This window comes from Cebus imitator, unplaced genomic scaffold (genome assembly GCF_001604975.1).
Source record: "Cebus imitator isolate Cc_AM_T3 unplaced genomic scaffold, Cebus_imitator-1.0 Scaffold79, whole genome shotgun sequence".
Classification (NCBI taxonomy): Eukaryota; Metazoa; Chordata; class Mammalia; order Primates; family Cebidae; genus Cebus; species Cebus imitator.
In genome coordinates, this window is record NW_016107394.1 from 5,126,176 (window position 1) to 5,146,525 (window position 20,350).

At 53.7% G+C, this 20,350-nt stretch overlaps 1 protein-coding gene across 1 annotated transcript in view; it reads right to left on the reverse strand.

Moving 5' to 3' along the window:
- The window catches only part of ARRB1 (arrestin beta 1), a 97,904-nt gene extending 78,220 nt beyond the window's left edge, over positions 1-19,684 (reverse strand). Inside the window, 1 exon segment of the mRNA XM_017533007.2 lies at positions 19,443-19,684. Coding sequence (XP_017388496.1) covers positions 19,443-19,462 — 20 coding nt within the window. The 5' untranslated portion in view covers positions 19,463-19,684.
- Between the last annotated feature and the right edge of the window lie 666 nt (positions 19,685-20,350).

Genomic DNA, 20,350 nt, shown 5'->3' on the forward strand with positions numbered 1-20,350 from the left:
TTTTATTAGAGACAGGGTTTCACCATGTTGGCCAGGCTGGTCTCAAACTCCTGACCTTGTGATCAGCCTGCCTCAACCTCCCAAAGTGCTGGGATTACTGGCGTGAGCCACCGCGCCTGGCCTTAACACTGTTTTCTTTGGACCCAGTGCAGCTTCTTGCCAATCTGTTCAAGGTATCCTGAAGTCATTGTGCCACGGCTAGGGAATGGAATGATCAGTGAACAAAACTCAGTACTTGCCACCAGAGAGCCCACACCCAACTGGGGGCACAGACAGAGAAGTGTAAAACAGAAGTTGATGAGAGTCATGCGGCAAGAGAGGGACAATCAGCATGTACTGAGCACCTACTGTGTGCCACGCACTGTGTTAAGCCCTGCATTATCTCATTTAAGCCTTACCACAGCACTATGGGGATGAGGAGAGGATTTTATTACCCCCATTTTAAAGATGACAAAACTGAGGTTCAGAAAGATTATATAACCGTCTCCAGGTCACAGGCATAACAAGCAGTAGGGGTGGCATCTGAAACCCAGCCAGACACCATGCTTGTGCTTCACAGCCCTGCCCCTGTCTTAGGGAAGGACAGAAGCCAAGACATTGCTGCCGATAAACTCCCCTTCCCTGACTCTGCGGAGGGGTGCACCGCACCCTGCCAGCCTACTTTCCTTTCCGAGCAGGAAACGTCAGCTCGGCCTGCCCTGGCACCTCCTCTCAGGCACCAGACCAGCCAGACTCCTGACCCAGTCCCAGGGGCAGGAAAAGCCTGTCCAGACTTCCACTCTGCCCCACTCCCACAGAAGGCCCCATCCCAGTTACAATAGCCCCTTCCCAGGCAAGCCGTGCTCCACTGTCTTCTTGTTTTTTGTACTTTTTTTTTTGAGACAGAGTCTTGCTCTTTCACCAGGCCGGAGTGCAGTGGCACGATCTCAGCTCACTGCAACCATCTCCCAGATTCAAGTGATTCCCCTGCTTCAGCCTCCTGAGTAGCTGGGACTACAGGCTTCCGCCACCACACCCAGCTAATTTTTTGTATTATTTTTAGTAGAGACAAGGTTTCACCATGGCCAGGATGGTCTCAATATCCTTATCTCATGATCTGCCTGCCTCCCAAAGTGCTGGGATTACAGGAATGAGCCACCACACCTGGCCCATGCTTCACTGTTAATAACAACTTTCACCCTCTTGGCTAATCTAACCACCTCACCCCAGCAGCCTGTATCCCAGAGCCTAGTATCAGGCCTGGAACACAGCAGGTGAATTTGACAGACAGCAGGACAGACTACATCCCAATGGAAGGCATGGGCTCCCTTAAACCGTCTCCATCCAGCTTCTATCAGTGTCTCCTGAGCAGCCAGGACAATCCTGGGGCTAGACCAGGGAGTTTCACCTGTGGTTCATTATTTTAACCTTTCCAGGAAGGTCTTATCTCCATTGTGCAGATGAGGAAGATTGAAGCCAGAGAAACCTTTCCAGTCCCTAATTTACACAGCAAGTGAAGCTGCAGGCTCAGCCTGCCCCAGAACTGGCTCCCCCAGATGCCTTTCAGGTCTTGCTTCTGCAGGGAGGACTCTAACCGATGACAGATCTCTGCTGTGGGATGAGAGCCCCCTAAGAACATGCAGCAGATGTGGCACCAACATCCCAACCCAAAGGAAAACCTGCCAGAGCAGAGCAGAGCAGAGCCAGGCTTGTGGGCCTAAACCTTATATAGCTTGGAAGGCTTTTTTTTTTTTTTTTTTTTTTTTTTAAAAAAAAGTACAAAAATATCTTCCTTTTGCAAATTTCACAAAACCCCTGAGCACGTGGACACATTGCTAGGCCTTGGAAAGGGCCAGGGAGCGTGAAGGGCTGGAAGCTGAAGCTGCGTCAGCCTCATGGTGAATCCGCCTCGGGGCTGGAGGAAGGGCCCAGAGGCGATCTGAGCACCACCCGCCTTCACAAAGGCCCTGCCTCCAGCCCAACAGACAGATGAGGCTCTGGAAGACATTCCTTCTTCTTGTTTGGAGTCCCGCAGCTACTTAACCCTCCCTGCAGAAGGTCCAAGTCTGTCTGTCTTTCTCTTGCCATGGTTTCAGAAGAAGCAGATCTTGGCTGGGCGTGGTAGCTCACACCTGTAATCCCAGCACTTTGGGGGAGGCTGAGGCGGGAGGATTGCTTGAGTCCAGAAGTTCAAGACCAACCTGGGCAAAGTAGCAAAACCCCTCTGTACAAAAATTTTAAAAAGTAGCCTGGTATGGTGGCGCACGCCTGTGGTCCCAGTTACTCAGGAGGCTGAGGAAGGATTGTTTGAGCCCAGGAAGTCAAGGCTACAGTAAGCTATGATAACACTACTGTATTCCAGGCTGGACAACAGAGCCAGGCCCTGTCCCTGACTCAAAAAAAAAAAAAAAAAGGCAGCGCTCAGCTGAGTCCAGGGTCTGCAGGGATCTGCTGCTCCCAAGGGCAGCACCGCCGGATTTCTTTGTGATCCTGGGGCACATCCCCAAGAGGAGCCTTCCATGCCTGGGCTGGAATCCTGGGCTGGCAAGGGCAGCCCTATTAAAAACCCCATCTCCAAACACGTATAGGGTATGATACAGTTTACCAAATGTTCCCACAGCCACATCCCATTTGGCCCACACAACAGCCCTGGAGGTATGTGCAGGGCAAGCTTTATTGTCCCCTTTTTACAGATGGGAACAAAAAATGAGACATACTGTGCACCTACTATGTACTAAACATGCCAAGGGGCTTTCCACATGTGACAACTCACAGCCTGTGAGAAACGAAGGCTCACTCCGTTTCTGGGCCTGGGCCTGAGAACGGGCCTGCAGCCTTGCTCTCCCATCTCCCAGCCCATGCTTCTGCCCCGTCTCATCTCAGTCTGGTATGGACAGCTCAGAAGGCAGCAGGCACGCATGCTGAGACTCAGTGGGCTGGGGAGGGAGAGGCCTCCAGCTACCAAGGCGGAAGAGCAGCTAAGGGCTCAATATATTAATAGAATCAAAAAAGTGAGAAGCAACCATGCCCTCTCTAGATGTGTCTAAGGAAGAGCACAGGGCCCTTGGGAGCTTGAAACCTGTTTGAAAGCTATCACCAGCCAGGCACAGTGGCTCACGCCTATAATCCTGACACTGTGGGAGGCCAAGGCAGGTTGATCACGAGGTTAGGAGTTCAAGACCAGCCTGACCAATAAGGTGAAACCCTGTCTCTACTAAAAATACAAAAATTAGCCAGGCTTGGTGGCCTGCACCTGTAGTCCTAGCTACTTGGGAGGCTGAGGCAGAAGGATCGCTTGAACCCCAGAGGCGGAGGCTGCAGTGAGCCAAGATCGTGCCACTGCACTCCAGCCTGGGCGACAGAGCAAGACTCCGTCTCAAAAAAAAAAAAAAAACAATCACCTTACAGACTCAGAGCCTGATGTCCTCCCCACACCCTGCCAAGACACAGATGGCCCCATCCCCACCTCCCATTGTCCACATGCTGGGCCTTCCAGACCCTTCTGCTGACTCCTCTCAGTGCCCAAGGCAGCCACCTAGTGTTTGCCCTGGCCTGTCCAAGTCCCACCTCTGTCCTTCACTAATGCTTGATTCCTGGATATACCTATTCTACAAATCTTTATGAGAAGGTGCTGTAGGGTGACCCACAGTCCTGATTTGCCCAGGAATGAGCTGAGGGGTTTCCTGAGATGCAGGACTGAGACTGTCCCAGGAAAATCGGGATGGCTGATGACCCTCATGTACTGCATGCCTGGTCCTGGGCTGGGCTCTAAGGACACATTGATCTACTGGACATGGACACTGCCCTCAAGAAGCTTCCAGTCGAATAGTGGCTACCACTCAATGAGAAACCACTGTCAAAGGCACCTGTTCAGCCCCTCACACACATGACCCACCACCACCTTATGGGGGGAATATTATCACCTCCATGGTATGCATAAGAAAACTAGGACTCAGAAGGTGGCACAATGTGCCCAGAGTCAGAGCTACAAGTGACATGCCAAGATTTGAAGTTGACCCAATGAAACAAAGAAAGGAAAGGGCAGTTTCCAGCATGCACATTATGGAGATAGAAGAAGATAGACATGTTTTAGTTAATTCATTTTTGTAGCTCCAGTGTCTGGCATGATCTAAGTATTCAGGAAATGTGTGAAGGGAGAGAGGGAGATCTAGGCCTTATTTGATTATCTCCAGGCTAGGAGATTCCATCCCCCAATTCAAAAGCTATACATTTCCCTTTTCAGTCAGTTTCAGACCAGGCATGTTGGCTCACACCTCTAATCCTAACACTACGGGAGGCTGAGGCAGAAGGATCACTTGAGCCCAGGAGTTTGACACCAGCCTGGGCAACACGTGAGACCCCACCTCCACAAAGCCTGCAGTGAGCTATGATCATGCCACTGCACTCCAGTCTGGGCGACACAGCAAGACCCTATCTCAAACAAGAAAAGAAAGAAAAAAAAGTTTCAATTGTTTTCCTTCAGCACCAGGACCAGAAAGGAAGTGAGAAGAGGGAAAGGATGCTACTTCTTTAAGTCAGCAGCTCAGGGCTCACTTCCTCCAGTGAATATCTTCCCTGACTCATTCTCCCACCCAAGTCTGGCCCCACACTGTGCCAGGCCCCAATCAGGAGCTGGGAGTCCAAGAGATAAAAGATACCCTTGAGCAGAGAGGGAACTGACACGTCAGCAGTCATCTACAATACAAAGTGCCATCCCGGAAGCCTGCATGGTGCTAAGGGCGCCAAGAAGAGGCCATTCACTCTGCCTGGGCAGGGAGCAGCGTCAAGGGAGGGCTTCATGTCTAGAGCTTCACTGAAATGTCTTTTTTTTTTTTTTTTTTTTTTTTTTTAGTTTAGCTCTTATTGCCCAGGCTGTAGTGCAATGGTGCCATCTTGGCTCACCTCAACCTCCTCCTCCTGGGTTCAAGTGATTCTCTTGCCTCAGTCTCCCGAGTAGCAAGATTACAGGCATGTGCCACCATGCCAGGCTAATTTTGTAGTTTTGGTAGAGATGGGGTTTCTCCGTATTGGTCAGGCTGGTCTCGAACTCTCAACCTCAGGTGATCTGCCTGCCTCAGACTCCCAAAGTACTAGGATTACAGGCGTGAGTCACCATGCCTGGCCTGAAATGTCTTTAAGTTCAACCTGAAAATGTAAGGAAGATTTCACTGGAAAAAGAAGGGCATTCCAGCTAAAGAGACTGGCTTGAGCAAAAGCACAGAGGTGTGAAAAGTACAAAGGCTATTGAGGAAGATCCAAAAAAGTCAGTGCAGCCAGGTTGTTAGCAGTGTGAGGGGGACAGCTGGAGAAGGAGTGTGGAAGGAACACTAGGGACAGATCCTGAAGGGCCTCCAGTGTCACCTAGAGAATGGAGACTTTCCTATAGGAGATGGGGAGCAATAAATCAGGTTTTAGGCTGGGAAGGATATGGTCAGATGTGAATTTCAGAATCAGAGGATGACTTGGAGGGTTGGGACTGAGCAGAAAGAGAGCAACTAGAAGGTGACTGTAATGGTCCCAGCCAGGTGTGGGGCTTGATCGGAGCCAGTGGCCGTAAAATGAGAACAGTATTTTGGGAGACATGTCTCTATCACCATTCAGTTTGGATCCCCTGAACTGGGGCTGCCCATGGGAAGGAATGGGTTTCTCTTCTCCAGGGAGCTCGGCCCACCCCCATCCAGCTCTACACTCAAAGGGAAGTCGAGGCCAGAGCAACCCAGGTCTGTCTGTGCGCTGGGTCAGGGCTCAGTGTAGGGCCGGGTAATGGTTCTTTGAAAGTTCTTCCTACTCCAAAGTTTACTCTGCAAATGGTGAACATCAGAGGTGGCTGGGTTGTTAAAGTGTGCATGCTGAATCGCTGCTGCCAAACAGCCAGCGCTGGGAGAAACCACGATGCATATTAACCACTTGATTATGATGTGTAATCATCTTTGTCATTTTTAGAATATCAAAAATCTGTTGCAAAAAAAAAAAAATCTCCTTATTAAGTTTTAAAATGTCTCTAGGTTCCTCCCAGTACCCTGGGGCGATACAGACCCATCATAAAATCAACAAGTGATGAGCCCTGCTAATGTGCTGGGTGCTTTCATTAGCACAGCTGTAATGGAGAAAGGATGAACACATTATCCCCAGAGGCTGGAAAACTTTCCTACAGACATGCAATTACTGGTAGAGGGGAGGTGAGAACCCCAGCCTGCTGCCTCTCTCCACCACTCCACGTGGCCTCAGTGTGCGAAAAGATAGCCCTCCAATCTAAAGAGACTAGCGCACACGTCCCCTGGCTGTCAGCCCCAAAGCCTGGAGCTGTTTCTCCTAAGACATAGTTTCCCAACTGTCTCATATCCATGGACTCCTCTGGGAGCAGCCATCAGACCTCTGCAGTGTCTCCTGGGCTGGAGGAAGCTTTGCTCTCCAGACCTTCAGCACAGTACACCCTGGTTTCCAATGCAGATTTGCTGAGCCCAGTGTCTCCTGATATGCCCACCACCTTTTCTTTCTCCAGGCCAAAACACTCACTGCGATGCCATGGGACAGAACTTTCACTTTTCACCCTAGTTTTTTTTTGCCCTCAAGCAGTCTGCATTCCCAAGACACTCCTTACTGACAGCACATGAAGCCAGTGCCTGACACTGTGCCGGCACATAGTAGGTTTCTCAAGTCTCTGCTGAAGGAAGTCAGTCCTGATTGAAAACACAAGTCACAGAGATACCACCAGGAAGAGTATTACCTCTGGCTGAAAGGCATGCACTTTCCAACCTGCTCAAGGGTCCCTCCTTCTGGGGAGCTGCCTCCAATCCTTAACCTCTGGCCCTGCTATAAACAGATCCCCACTACCCCTCTTTTTTTTTCTTTTTTTTTTTTTTTAAGACACAGAGTCTCACCCTGTCATCCAAGCTGAAGTGCAGTGGTTCAATCTCGGCTCACTGCAACCTCCGCCTCCTGGGTTCAAGCAATTCTCCTGCCTCAGCCTCCTGAGTAGCTGGGATTACAGGCACGTGCCACCACACCTGGCTGATTTTTTGTTTTTAGCAGAGACAGGGTTTCACCGTGTTAGCCAGGATGGTCTCGAACTCCTGACCTCGTGATCCTGCCGCCTCTGCCTCCCAAAGTGCTAGGATTATAGGCCTAAGCCACCGCACCCAGCCCCCACTACCCCTCTTCTGGCAGTTGTTGTGATCATCTATTTCCTCTCTCCCAATACATCTGAGCAGCATGAGGGCAAAGACTTGTCTGGGTCCTCTTCGTATTTCAGGTGCCCAGCACAGGGCCTGGGTGTGGCACAGAGAGAAAGCTTTGTTCCTTGGAACCTCCTCAGGAGGGCAGCGGTGGCCTAACAGAAACAACATAAACTACCCTGAAAACCCCTAACCCAAGGTCCCGGGAGGTAGTGTTCCACGTCCTGAGGTTCCTTGCCACCCAGAACCCGGGAAGGCCAGGCCCCCAAACTCAGAGAAAGGGCAGTCTCAGACGGGAGGCAGAGCACAGCTGCTCCATAATCGCCTTCCCACTCAGAGAGAGACACACCACTGGGACAGGCCAGCCCAGTGCTTTGGGAGATGCCTTGCATGGAGGGAAAAATGTTTGTGGAATTGAATGGAACAAACTGTGAAATGCTAGCCATTTGTTCCTCTGGCTGCAGAGAGGCCACTTGCCCTCTGGGGGCAGTTTGCAGTCAAATTATCTCAGGATGTGGCCTGTTTCCTCTAATGAGGCTTCTCCCTTTTGCAGCTCTGCTCCCAGGAGGGTTGGGGGGGGACAATCGTCAGAGCCAGCCCCAGAGGCCTGCACCGAGGAAGCACACACGGCTCACCAACCTACAGGGCGTGGGCTGTACTACCACTATCCAAAGCAGGGCGTGCTCCCCACAACCTTCTGGGCCCAGCAATTCTGAGCAAAGCAGCACCTCCTCCAAGGCCCTTCTGGGGAGACCTGGAGGAAAGGAGCAGGGAGGCATGCTCAGTTACGTAACCGGCTGCCTTGGAGTCAGAGGCCTAGGCGTGTCTCAGCCCGGCGCTGCCAGGAGAGGCTGTGGGGGGTAAGGGGTCTTTCTTCTCTTTTGCTGCCTCCTCCAGACCTGGCAGACCCTGCAGCAGGCACTGCTTTCCAAATGCCTGAGCTCCAAGCAGGCACCTCCTACTTGGGGTTGGAAACCAGGAAGGCTGTTGTTTTCTGAGTGTGTGAAACAGTGGCCTGCTGGCTCCCTTGGCAGAAAGCCAGACTCAGGGCTCTGCACAGGGGTGAGGGTTAAGAAAGAGGAGCCTGGGGCCAGGATGCCAAGGGACTTCCCTCCACAACCACCCCCAGCTTCCTGCTCCCTAATCTCTCCCCACTTCCTCCTAGAGAATCAGCCGTGGGTGAGGGGCCCCGGCTGCCCTAGCACCACACTGCTGCTGCTGGCCCTGGGCAATCTCACTTCCCTTCCTGCCCTCCTTAGAGTTTCTCCTCCTCCGGCTGGCACAGCCCCCACCCCCACGCACTCAGCTGTGTGCACAGCCCTAGACCATGGAAAAGAGGGATGAAAGAGGAGGGAGGGGACATGGGAGAGGGAAGGCGCTGAGATCAACTCTTGATCTTGAATTACAATGGCTTTTTTTTCTTTTCTTTTTTGAGACGGAGTCTTACTCTGTCACCCAGGCTGGAGTACAGTGGTAAGATCTCAGCTTACTGCAACCTCTATCTTCCGGGTCCAAGTAATCCTCCCACCTCAGCCTCCCTAGTAGCTGGACTACAGGTGTGTGCCACTACACCTGGCTAATTTTTGTATTTTTAATAGAGGCGAGGTTTTATCATGTTGCCCAGGCTGATCTCGAACTCCTGACCTTGAATCATCTGCCCACTAAGCCTCCCAAAGTGCTGGGATTATAGGCATGAGCTACCACACCCAGCCAACAATGGCTTTTTATGAAGCCCTTATCCTCTCTGCCCATAGCAACCCCATTAATATTATTATACCTATTTCCCAAAGGAGAAAACTGAGGCCAGAGAGCTTAAGACCCAAGCTGAAGGTCATGGAGCTAGCAAGTGAGCGGTAGAGCAGAGTCTGTCCGACTCTGAATTCCAAACTCCAAACCTCCTGGCTCTAGCTCTGGGAGCCCCTCCTCCACACACTCTGAGGGTGCTACTTGGGAAATTCCTACACACATGGAAATGACACTGCTCAGCTCTGGGGAGGGAGCTCTGGGCCTTAAAAAGTCCCTCCCCGAGGACTAGTTTGGGAACCACAGGACAGTCCCGAAGACAGGACCAAGGCTCAAGGGTGGGACATGCTTGGGGAGGACGTCACCAAGTTGTTGCTCCCAACTGTCTTCCCTTCGGACCCAATCTCAGGCTGGATCAGACTCCTACACTCTCTGCCACTTCCAGAAGGCAGGGCTGCCAGAGGCCAAGCTGTCCTGCACAGAGCCACACTGCACCTCGTGTCCTCTGGCCTCCTAACTAGAGAAGGAAAAGGTCCTAGGGAGCCTACTTCCTGCTTGACACATGGAGAAACTGAGGCCCAATCAGGAGAAGCAGCTTGCCATGGCAGCGCCGGGACAGTGAAGAAGTGGGATCCCTGTCTCCCAGGCCAGAGCCCCTGCCCTCCACTCACCCCACGTGGGTGCTCTCCCCAGACGGCACCTTTGGCCATCTGCCTGTCCCTCTCCCTGCTTCTCACCCTCCCTCTGCACTTCCTGCTTCCCTCTCCCAGCCCTGCTCTGCAGACCCATCTCTGAGCTTCCCCTGTTACATCTCTTCCCAGCCTCACCACCCCACCCCCCTTCCCTCTGCTCTGGGCCAAGGAACAATGCTTGGGTGGTTTAATTAGCTGAATATGACCGCAGCCTGCTGGATGCAGTGCCCAGAATTCTGTCCCCAGTAATTAGGTGGGTTCTGAGTACTTGCCCAGTGGGGAGCCGATGGGGAGCTCTGTGCTCTGCCAGCCAAGGGAGGCTGTCCAGCTGCATAAAGCACTCCTTGATCACTGGTGGGTCATCGGAAACCAAGGTCCCCTCCTCAGGCCAGGTCAAACCATACTGGAGGGACTGCAGCCAGACCCAGATGTCCAGCCTAAGGAGGGAGTCCCTACTCTCCCATGTCACTGCCCACACCAGGGAAAGGCTCAGTACATGACTGAGGATGAGGATGAAGAATGCAGCGTGCCCTCTGGAGCCCAGGAGAAAACAACTCCGTGGCCGGGGCACCCATTTAGGAAGTAGGATTGGAACAAGCACAGAACTAAGGTGGTATTCGAGATGGGAGCAGCGGCAGAAACAAAGTCCCAGAGGCAGGAATGAGCCACCAAACTCCTTGCCAGATAGCTCTGGTTTTTAGAAAATACATTCTCCCAGCAAGGTAAAAAGCTGGACGTCCAGTAACCTCTGCCCTTTACGTCGCAAAGAATAATCTAATTCCTATGGCTCTGGGCTACTTTTGAGATATTTTGAAATCAACAATGATGTCCTATGGTCCTCACCAGCCACACTGTACCCCCCAGCCCCCAGAATATCTCCTGCCAGTGAAACACCTTGGCTGAACAAATATTGATGGCGCTCAGTGGCATGCCAGGTCTGCACAGGTGCTGGAGACAAGCAGATCCAGGCCAAGTGCTCTTGAAAAGTTCTTGACCTCACAAGAGGACATCACAAGTGAGCAAATAACCAGGATCTATGCAGGGAGGGAGGAGAAAGTGCTGACAGAGAGAGACTACAAGAAGGTCACAAAGTACTGGGAATCAGTGAGGGCTTCCCAGAGGAAGAGGTGCATGTATGTGACCCAGGCCTTGCAGGATGGGAAAGGTGTTGTATGTGGTTAAGTCAGCAATCGGATACTGAAAGCCAATGATAATACAGACTTGTACTGGAGCCTCAGGAGACTCAAAAAATGAATTAAACAGGGCCCTTCCCTGGGGAAGCTCACAGCTGGGTGAGGGAGGCAGGCCTGATGAGAGGTCATATAAGCATAACAGCCACATAACACTGACCTTGCACGGGGACTTTCTTTGCTTTATCTGACTTAATTTTAACTCAATCCTCATGACCACCTACTATCCCATTTCGCAGATAAAGGAGCCACAGCAGCGAAAGAGTTAAGTAATCAGTGAAGCCACCCAGCTGGTAAGTGTCAGAGCTGGGACTGGAAACCAGGAAATCTGGTTCTTCCAACAGCCTAACCTCTCTGCTAATCTGCTAATAATCCATGCTAATCAGATCACCGAGGGGGCTGCAGGAGGCCAGAGGAGGCCAAAGGAACAGCAGAGAAGGCTTCCTGGAAGAAGGGCTTCTGAGCTATCTTAAAAGGAAGAGAGGGAAGGGCGTTCACGAGGAGCAAACAGCCTGAGCAAAAGGCCTACTGGTAACTACAAATGCTTTGTTTATTTTTAATTTTTTTTTTTTTTTTTTGAGACCTAGTCTTACTCTGTCGCCCAGGCTGTAGTGCAGTGGCACAATCTCGGCTCACGGCATCCTCCGCCTCCTGGGTTCAAGTGATTCCCCTGCCTCAGCCTCCTGAGCAGCTGGGACTACAGGCGCACACCACCACGCCCGGCTAATTTTTTTTTTTTTTTTTTAAGTAGAGACGGGGTTTCACCATCTTGGCCAGGATGGTCTCAATCTCCTGACCTCGTGATCCATCCACCTTGGCCTCCCAAAGTGCTGGGATTACAGGCGTCAGCCACCGCGCCAAGCCTATTTTTAATTTTTTTAACCATATTTTATTTTATTTATTTTTTGAGACAGAGTCTCATTCTGTCACCCAGGCTGGAGTGCAGTGGCACAATCTCGGCTCACATTCACCTCCTGGGTTCAAGCGATTCTTGTGCCTCAGCCTCCCAAGCAGCTGAGAATACAGGCACATGCTACCATGCCTGGCTACTTTTTGTATTTTTAGTAAAAACGGGGTTTCACCATGTTGGCCAGGCTGGTCTCAAACTCCTGACCTCAAGTGATCCGCCCCTTGGCCTCCCAAAGTGCTGGTATTACAGGTGTGAGCCACCGCCCCGGACCTGCTACAGATGCCTTATGTCCCTGGAGGTGAGCACAGCTGCCGTTCATGGACCTGACCCCATGGGAGACAGCACCACCCTTTCGAGCAGTAGCCAATTCCTTCCTGGCCCTCAGCACCCAACACCCAACCCCACCCAGGACACACTCCCTGGTGGTCTCAGTCCCACTGATCTGTGGCAGAGGCCTGAGTTGCTCAATCTTCCACTTTGGCTGCCCAGAAGAAAAGCCACTCCCAGACCTGCTAGCAGAAGGGCCTCTCACATGATTTGACTTCATAGGGATAGTAGGACCCAGAAAGGGTGCATGTCATGCCCAAGGTCACATAGCATAAGTAGGCAGTAGAGCAAACCTTTGGGACCCTTCTGAGATGGTGAGCCCCAGCAGTCTACTCCCTACTCCTTCCCTGGCCCTATGCCAAAACCTGTCCACGCCCATTGCACCAGGCTGGGCCAAGGGTGAAGAGGGAACAAGCCTGGCAGTGATTTGCTTGCCCTCTGTCCTCTCTCCAACCCCTACCAAACCAACACCCTCTGACTCAAACCACCCCTGGGACAGACCCATCCTGCACACAGGAAGGCTGAAGGGAGGGTGCCCAGGAGTCATCTGAGATGATACCTGTTCTAATCCCAGGGCTCACACAGGAGACAAGGCCCCAACCTCAGGAGCCCCCAGCATGATGGGGGAAGAAGGGAAGAAGGAGTTCAGTTCAGTTCAGCAAACCTCTGCAAGCCTGAGGGAAGAGCGTGGCTGCACCAGGACCGAGTGAGCTGGTTGTGGGCTCCAGGCCCAGGGCCAGCATGAAAGGGACCTCCTGCCTCATCCAGGACCACACTGAATGGTCCAGACATTGCATCCTGCCTCCCTCTGACCCGACGTCAGTCATAATGCCCCCATTGCTGGAGGCCCTTCAGACCAGCAGATCCCTCTGCAGGTGCAGGGAGGCGGAAGTTCCACTGCGGCCTCAGCCAGGTGCCACCCAGCTCCACGCAGAGGAAAAGCCGTTCAGTTCCTGCGGTGACCTTAGTCACACAGAACTCTGGGGACCTGTCTGGTCCAACTCCCAGGGGCCTCATCTGGCACCAGGTCTCCTGAGAAGGAACAAGCAGTTCTTCTGGAGTGGGACTAAAGATGGGGCCAGTCCCAGGAAGGAGGAGGCGCGTCTCCGGAGAGATGACCCTGCCAGGGCCCCTTAGGGAAGGCGGGAGGGGGCTGGGACAAGAGAGTCCTTTGTTACTCTCTCAAAAGAAGCCACCCTGTCCTGCCAACCCCCGTTCTCCAACTCCCTACTAGGACTCAAGCCACCCCTGGGACAGGACCCATCCTGTACATGGGAAGTAAGGACGCAGGGTGCCCAGGGACTGTCTGTGGTGATACCTGTTCTAATCCCAGGGCTCGCGCGGGAGACAAGGCCCCAACGTCAGGAACCCCCATTGTGATGGGGGAGGCATCCTCCTTCAGAAGCCTCCAGTCTGAGGAGGAAGACACGGCTCCCACTTGCAGAGGCCAATCAGATGAGGGAGCCCCAGGCCTCCTGCTCAGGCGCCCCATGGGAATAGGGGTGGTATATCGCTGTCCCTGAGGACTTTCCAATCTGATGGAGGAGTCAGGACCCCACCCCTCTCTCCTGAGCACTTTGCCTATGTGGGAAATATTGCTTTCAATCTTAGGGCCTTTCACTAATGGGAAAGGCCTAATTTCAGCACTTAGGGAGTCCCTGGGCCGACAGCAGAGGCAAGAAGGGAAGAAAAAGTTCAGTCCAGTTCAGTAAACCTCTGCCAGGCATCTCCTGGGAAAGCAGGCCCAGCAGTGGGTAAGGAAGCATCAAATGGGAAACAAAAATAGCCCTGAACCACAAGGAGCTTACCAGCTGGGGAGCTCACTCAGCCTGAGGTATGAATGAATAAGCAAGTACCTTGAAACCACCCACTCCAGCATCCAAGGCCTGCTGGCCAGGGCTGCCCCTTCCTCCACAGCCTCACTCCTCACACTCCCACACCTGCTGCACCCCGTATCTGCACCTTGGCCTAGGCTCTTCCTTCTGTCTAGATCTTTCTCATACACCAGCACCCAGCTCAGAGGTCACCTTCTCCAGGAAGCCTTACTCCAAGTCCCCTACCCAAGTCAGATGCTCCTTATTTCTGGAGCCAGCACATTGCATGTCTTCCCCAAGACCAGCTCACACTTCACAACCCCTCAGCCTGAGCCTGAAAGGACAGCACAGGGCAGTAGACTTTTGCCTCTGGACATAAGGCAGAAGGAGCAGGTGGATGAGATAAAACCCTCAGTTCCCATGCCCACAGTCTTCACTGCCCACCACCATACTGCCCCAAGCCCAGGGCCCCACACCTTTCCTCCGACTCCAGCCTTGCTCCAGGCCATGTAGAAAAGCGGGGTCTTCTCCTGCTCTCCTCTGCCCCCTGGAGCCTAGCTTTGCCCTCCCCACTCCACCAAAACCCCATGCTACCAGCCACTGCCTTCTGGCTGAATCTGAGGGGTCTTGCTCCAGCTCAGCCTCTGTGGGTCTGTCCCTGCTTCTTTGGCTCCAAGAACACAGTCTTCCCTCAGTTTCCTCCCTCTTCTCTCCTGCCCAGGCACTGGTGCTCTCAAAGGCCCTGGCTGTCCCTAACCATCTCTTCATACTGTTATACGTCCTCCCGAAGCAATGCTACTCATCCACACTTCCAAAGCCCTGCCTCGCACCCTGATCCCTACCCCAGGATCCAGACCCATGTACACAAAACCCCCTATGTCCAGCCTATAGCAGACTGCCCTGGCTCCCCGACCAGGCTGCTCCCAGCCCTGCAGGCCTCAGCCAGATGGTCGGCGTGGGCACTCTGGCAACAGCAGAGGATGGCCGAGTGGAGGCAGGACCTCACTTGTGGTGTGCTGACCCCCAGCCTGCTTTTCTACTGCCACCACCCCAAAGTGTCAGAAACCCTGGAAGTGGCAAGCCCACAACTCAGGGCCTCTGGACTCATGCCAACAGGAGGCATCAGCCTCAGGCAAGGAGACCCAAACTTGGGAGAAAGAAAGCTGTGGAGAAGTCAGAAGCCCAGAGGCTGGCTTGGAATCAGGGATCAGAGACAGTGGGCCAGGCTTGACGCACCACTCCCAGCAGCCCCACAAGCAGGCCTGGCCGAAGCCACAGGACTTCCCCATGTTCCAGCCAAGATGGGTCACACAGGGCTTAACCACCAAGAGAAATGACAGCCAAAGTTCACAGAGAGCTGGTGGTTACATGTTCCCATCACCCTCCTTTCTCTGAAAAAAGAAGAGTTCATAAACATATGCAGGAAAGGAAATTCCACTCCCTTCCATTGCCTCTCAGGAAGTCCCTCCTGTTATCTAAATCTGATCCTTCATGTTGTCTGTTGAGTTGGTGGGAAGAGCAAGGCCCAGAAAAGATGCACAACCTGAGGCTGGAAGCTGCCAGGGGGGCCAACTGTGAGCCAGACAAGGCCCCCTCACTTGGGCAAAGAGTCGAGTAGCAGAGAGGGCTTTGTGGGCCAACAGGCCTGAGTTCTTATGCCTGCTGGCTGAATGGCAGTGGACAAATACTCTCTCCAAGTCTGTTTCCTCATCTGCAAAATGGGGACAACAAGCCCCACATTACCAGATTACAGTTGAATTCATTGAGATTATGTGTGTAATTCTAACGCACACCAGATACCTGGCAAAGGGCCAATTGACCAGTAAGATTGATGGACTCCACCTGCTTATTCATATTCAAATTTCTCAGCTCTATCCTCTCTGCAGCCTAAGTTCAGAGCTCGCAGCCTTAGTTCTCAGGTTTCTCCCCAGCCTCCTCACTGGTCTCCCTGCTTCCAGGCCTGCTCGTCCCATCCATCCTCCTTGGCGCTGCCAAAGACATCTCTCTGAAATGAAAACATCTGCTTCCATCCCTCTGCTGCCTCACACTCTTCTCTGAATCACCATCCACTTCAGGAGAAAATGCTTTCTCCTTAGCCTGACATTCCCAGGCTGCTGGCGACCGGCCTGTGTTTACCTCCTAAGGCTCACTGTCATCCCCAGCCCAGACCCCGGGCTGCACACCTTGCTTCCTGCCTCCAAGCCATTGCAGATTCTGCACCCTCGGCCAGGAATGTCATTCCTAATCCCACCCCCTTGGCCTTCTCACCCTTTCAGATGAAGCTCAGTAGTTCTAATACCACCTCCTTTCCAGGAAGGCTTCCTTGGCCATGCTCCCTGCCTGGGCCTGGGTTGGGGACTTCTCCTTTAGCCTCCCACAACACATGTCATCCTGCTTTATAACCACCTGCTCTGCTCTAAATCCCTGGAGGACAGTGTAGACTCTTTCCTCTCTGAATCCCTAGACCCTGGGCACTCAGAAGGTACTCATCAACATTTGTTGAATGAATACAAGATTGTTCCCCGAGCACCTTACAGCAACCATCCGACTCCTGCCCTGTAATTAACCCTGTCCAGGTATTTTGTTTTTATTTTTTCACTACCTCAGGCTGGAATGCAGTGGCATGATCATGGCTCACTGCAGCCTTGACCTCCAGGGCTCAAGTGATCCTCCCACTTCAGCCTCCTGAGTAGCTAGGACTACAGGCGTGCACCATCATAATCACCTGATTTTTGTATGTTTTGCAGAGACGAGGTTTCGCCATGTTGCCCAGGCTGGTCTCGAATTCCTGAGCTCAAGCAATCTTCCGGCTTCAGCCTCCCAGTGCTGGGATTACAGGAGTGAGCCACCATTTGCAGCCCTGCCCAGGTATTTGTTTTAACACCTATTTCCCCTTGTTCCTGGGACTTCCTAGAGGTCAGTGACTGTTTCTGATTAATTTTCATTATCACTTTCATATGGGGGTGCAATTCCAGATGGAGGGATGGATTCGATAGTTCCTGATGTTCACTTTTAGATATCTGCAGATTCCTCTTCTTAGTCATAGATAGATAAAGTAGAATCTCATGGCTTACGGGAAAAAGACAGGGTACAGTCCATTCCTAATTTTGCCCTTCTCTTCCAAATTACTTGGCAAACTGTCTGAAAAGGGAGAGAAAGTCCTCATAGGACTACAGGAGAATCTGAGGGGGAGGTCAGGCCACCATCAGGTGGGTTTAGCCAGGCCTTGGGTCTAGGCTTCAGGCAGCGCCTCTACCCCTGCCCAGCAAAGTCAGTAAGTATACAAGGGGAGCCCTAAAATGGAAGTATTGATAGCTTCAACAGATGGGAAACTAAGGTCCAGAAAGGTAAAGGCAATTGCCCAATGTCCCAAAGGTCCACCAGTGGGTTCAAGGCAGGGCAGGGGGAGTCATGGAAAATACCCTGGCCTCAGAGACAGGGTCTCCAGCAGGTGCCTGGAAGCCCATGGTGTCCTCATCTTTCTGACAATCCATGTCAGCAGGACAGCAATGACACTTATCCCCCCAGTCACAGAGAGATACAGAGAGACCCAAGAGAGGCTGAGTCACCCCGATCACAAGGCAGCCCAGGAAGGACAAGGGAGGGGAGAATGGCTCAGACTCCCTGCTATGCCCTATAGGAAGAAAATCCTGACCTCATGGGTCAAGAGGGTCTTAATTTCAGGGCAGATGGATGTGGCTGGGGAGGGAGTCACACAACTTCCTACTTCGGATAGAGGCCTAGGTCACAGTGCTGGCCAGCCAGCTGCAATGGGGACTAGCCATCGAGGTGCATTCAGAGACACCATGATCTTCTGCAGTCTCCCCGAAAGGCCTGGGCCTCCAAGACAGAGCAGAGCACCCCTTCCTGGCACATGAGGGGCCTGGCAGTGCCCTAGGGCCATCCACAGAGACATGACCAAGTGGACTCCAGCTTCTGCCCTGCCTCTAACCCATCTTGACCTTAAGCAAATCACATGACAACTCTAACCCTCTGGTTCCTCTGCTAGAAAAGAGGAAAAGGAAAATTAACCTCCTGGAAGAGCTGTCAGGAGGATGGCTGGAAAGTAGTTTCTAAACATTAAGAGCTTGAGTTGCCTCAGAGACTCAGTTTCTTCCTCTAGAAAATGGAAATAATCTCTGGAAGCCCTTTCTCATGCTGTTGAGAGAGCCTTAGATGGCAGTGGGTGAGAAATGGCTTTGTCAGTGGCCCTGAAAGGTGGTGCCCTCTGGGGTGGTCTCTCTAGTTTGTTAGCTCCTTCGGGGGAGGAAGGGGACTTGCACATCTTTGATCCCCCACAATATGCCTAGTATACAGCAAGAGCTCAATAAATAAATGGAAACGAGGAGAGGGGAGGGAAGGGAGGAGGGAGAAATTGGACACAAGGATAGGAGGGGAGGAAGACAGAAAACAATGAGAAACAGGGATGGAAAGCGGGTAAGAAGGGGACCCCAGGGAGAGGCTATGTGCAGACTTAGTGGGTAGGGAGGGCAACGGGGGAAACAGGGTGACAATGCTGAGCCCCTGAGGAGTGCTGGTCCTGTCTGAAGGGCTGCCCTCAGGGGCTATCCTGCTCTAGCCCCTTCCCCTTTTATCCCAGTTTCCCCTTTCAGAGGCATACACTGCCTCTTTCTGAGTCTTTCAGGCCAGGTTCCAGGAGAACAGGAGGGGTTCTCCCAGCCCTAGGTTCAAAAGAGCTCCTGGCCAGCCACTCCTCAGGAGGTCAGAGAAAAGGGAGCAGAGTGCATGGATGGGATCTGGATGGGATGGGATCTGTTTTCCCCAGGCTGGGGGTGTCGGGAGTGCTCTACCCTGTGTGATGTGTGTATTTCCACTTCTGGCCATGTGGGGCCTGGAGCATGTGTGTCAGCGGGCCTCGGAGCTGGGAGCTTGTGCCTGTAGGGTGCCAGTCTTTGCAGGCATCAGTGTGATTGTGTCTGTGGGGGTCAGTGTTGGTGTGGCTTTGCGCTCCGCTGTGTTGGTGAGACGTGCCAGCAGCACAAGTGTGTGTGCCAGTGAGAGTGATGTGTGTGCCAGCAAGGGTGTTTGCTACAGCGAGTGCAGGTGAGAGTGCATATCAGTGTATGCCCACACGTGTATACCAGCACTAGGGTGTGTTAGAACTGGTGTGTGTTGGAGTGTGACCTGTGCATGCCAACAAGGCTGTCAGCAAGAAAGTGTTGACTGAGGCGTGTGTGACGGCGTGCCACTGCGTGTGATGAGCCTGTGTCAGCGGCTGCCAGTGTGTGCGCCAGCATGCATGTGCCACGGGTTAGTGTGTCCGTGAGTGTATTGTGTGTCAACCTGCCTCCGTGAGTCTCTGCGCCTGCTGGCCAGTGCTGGGTGTCAGCGAGCTGCGAGTGTGTCCGGGCCAGGAGCCGCGGCCCACATGGGGCCGCCCGGCCCTTGCCCTTTAGCCTGCGCCGCCCACGGCCCTGCCGGAGACCACACAGAAGACCTCGGGTGGAGGAGAGCGGGTACTTGATCCCAGGGTGGCCCCGAACGCAGAACCAGGACGCAATCGGAACCCCCGCCCGTGCCCTCGCCGAGGCCGCCCCCACGCGCCCTGCACCGTCCGGCCGCCCTGCACCGTCCGGCCGCCCTGCACTCACCGTGTCCCTTTGTCGCCCATGGTCCGCGACGGCCGCAGGGAGGTCCGCGGCGTCAGCGCCCAGGCTGGAAAATCCCCGGCCAGCAGGAGGAGCGCGGGCCAGCCCGCTCCCGGCTCCCTGCTCCGCCTCCTCCGCTCTCCCGGCCGCCGCCGCCGCCGCCGCCCCCGCCCCCGGTCCCCGCCCGCCGCCTGCCGAGCGGAGCCGCGCAGCACCCGGGCCGCGGCCAGGGGCGTGGAACCACGCGGGTTGTGTGAGTGTGTGTCTGTGTGTGCGCGTCTGCGTGTGCGCGCACCGCCCAGCGAGCCAGGGCAGTGCGGCGGGACGCGTCAGGGCTCCAAGGTCGGAGTTTGGGGGTGTCCTCCCGGGTGCGCGTCCGTGTGTGTGAGCCTGTGTGTGTGTGTGGGAGGGGTGGTTTGGTGTACGTGAGGGCGCACGGCTGTATGCGGGCCCTGTTAGGGAGTGTATTGGTGTGGATGGAGGAGTGTGCACGTCTTTGTGCAGCTGTGCGTGTGTGCGCACGGCCGTGGGTGCGAGCGCGCTCTCCCGCGCATGCCGGGGCAGCCTTTGTGTGTGCGGGTGATTGGAACCCGAGGGTCTGGCGACCCCGAGGCCGCGCTCCCTGCAGTGCCTCGCTTAGCAGAAGACCCCGGGATGTCTGGCAAAGCCTTTGCCCTTTGCTCCACCCTTCCCCATCCCACCCCACCCCCTTCTTCTGGAGAGATAACACCCAACAACCCAAGAGGGACAGGAAGAAAGGGTGGAGTGGGCAGTAGACGGCCTTGACGCTGGGGAACTGAGCAGAGACAAGAGGCTAGCAGGGGCTGCCGGAGGCCGCCCGGGAAGAGTAAGCTGCGAGAAGTGAGAAGAGGCGAGAAAGGAAGAAAGCAGAGCTGGCATGCTGCTCTGGC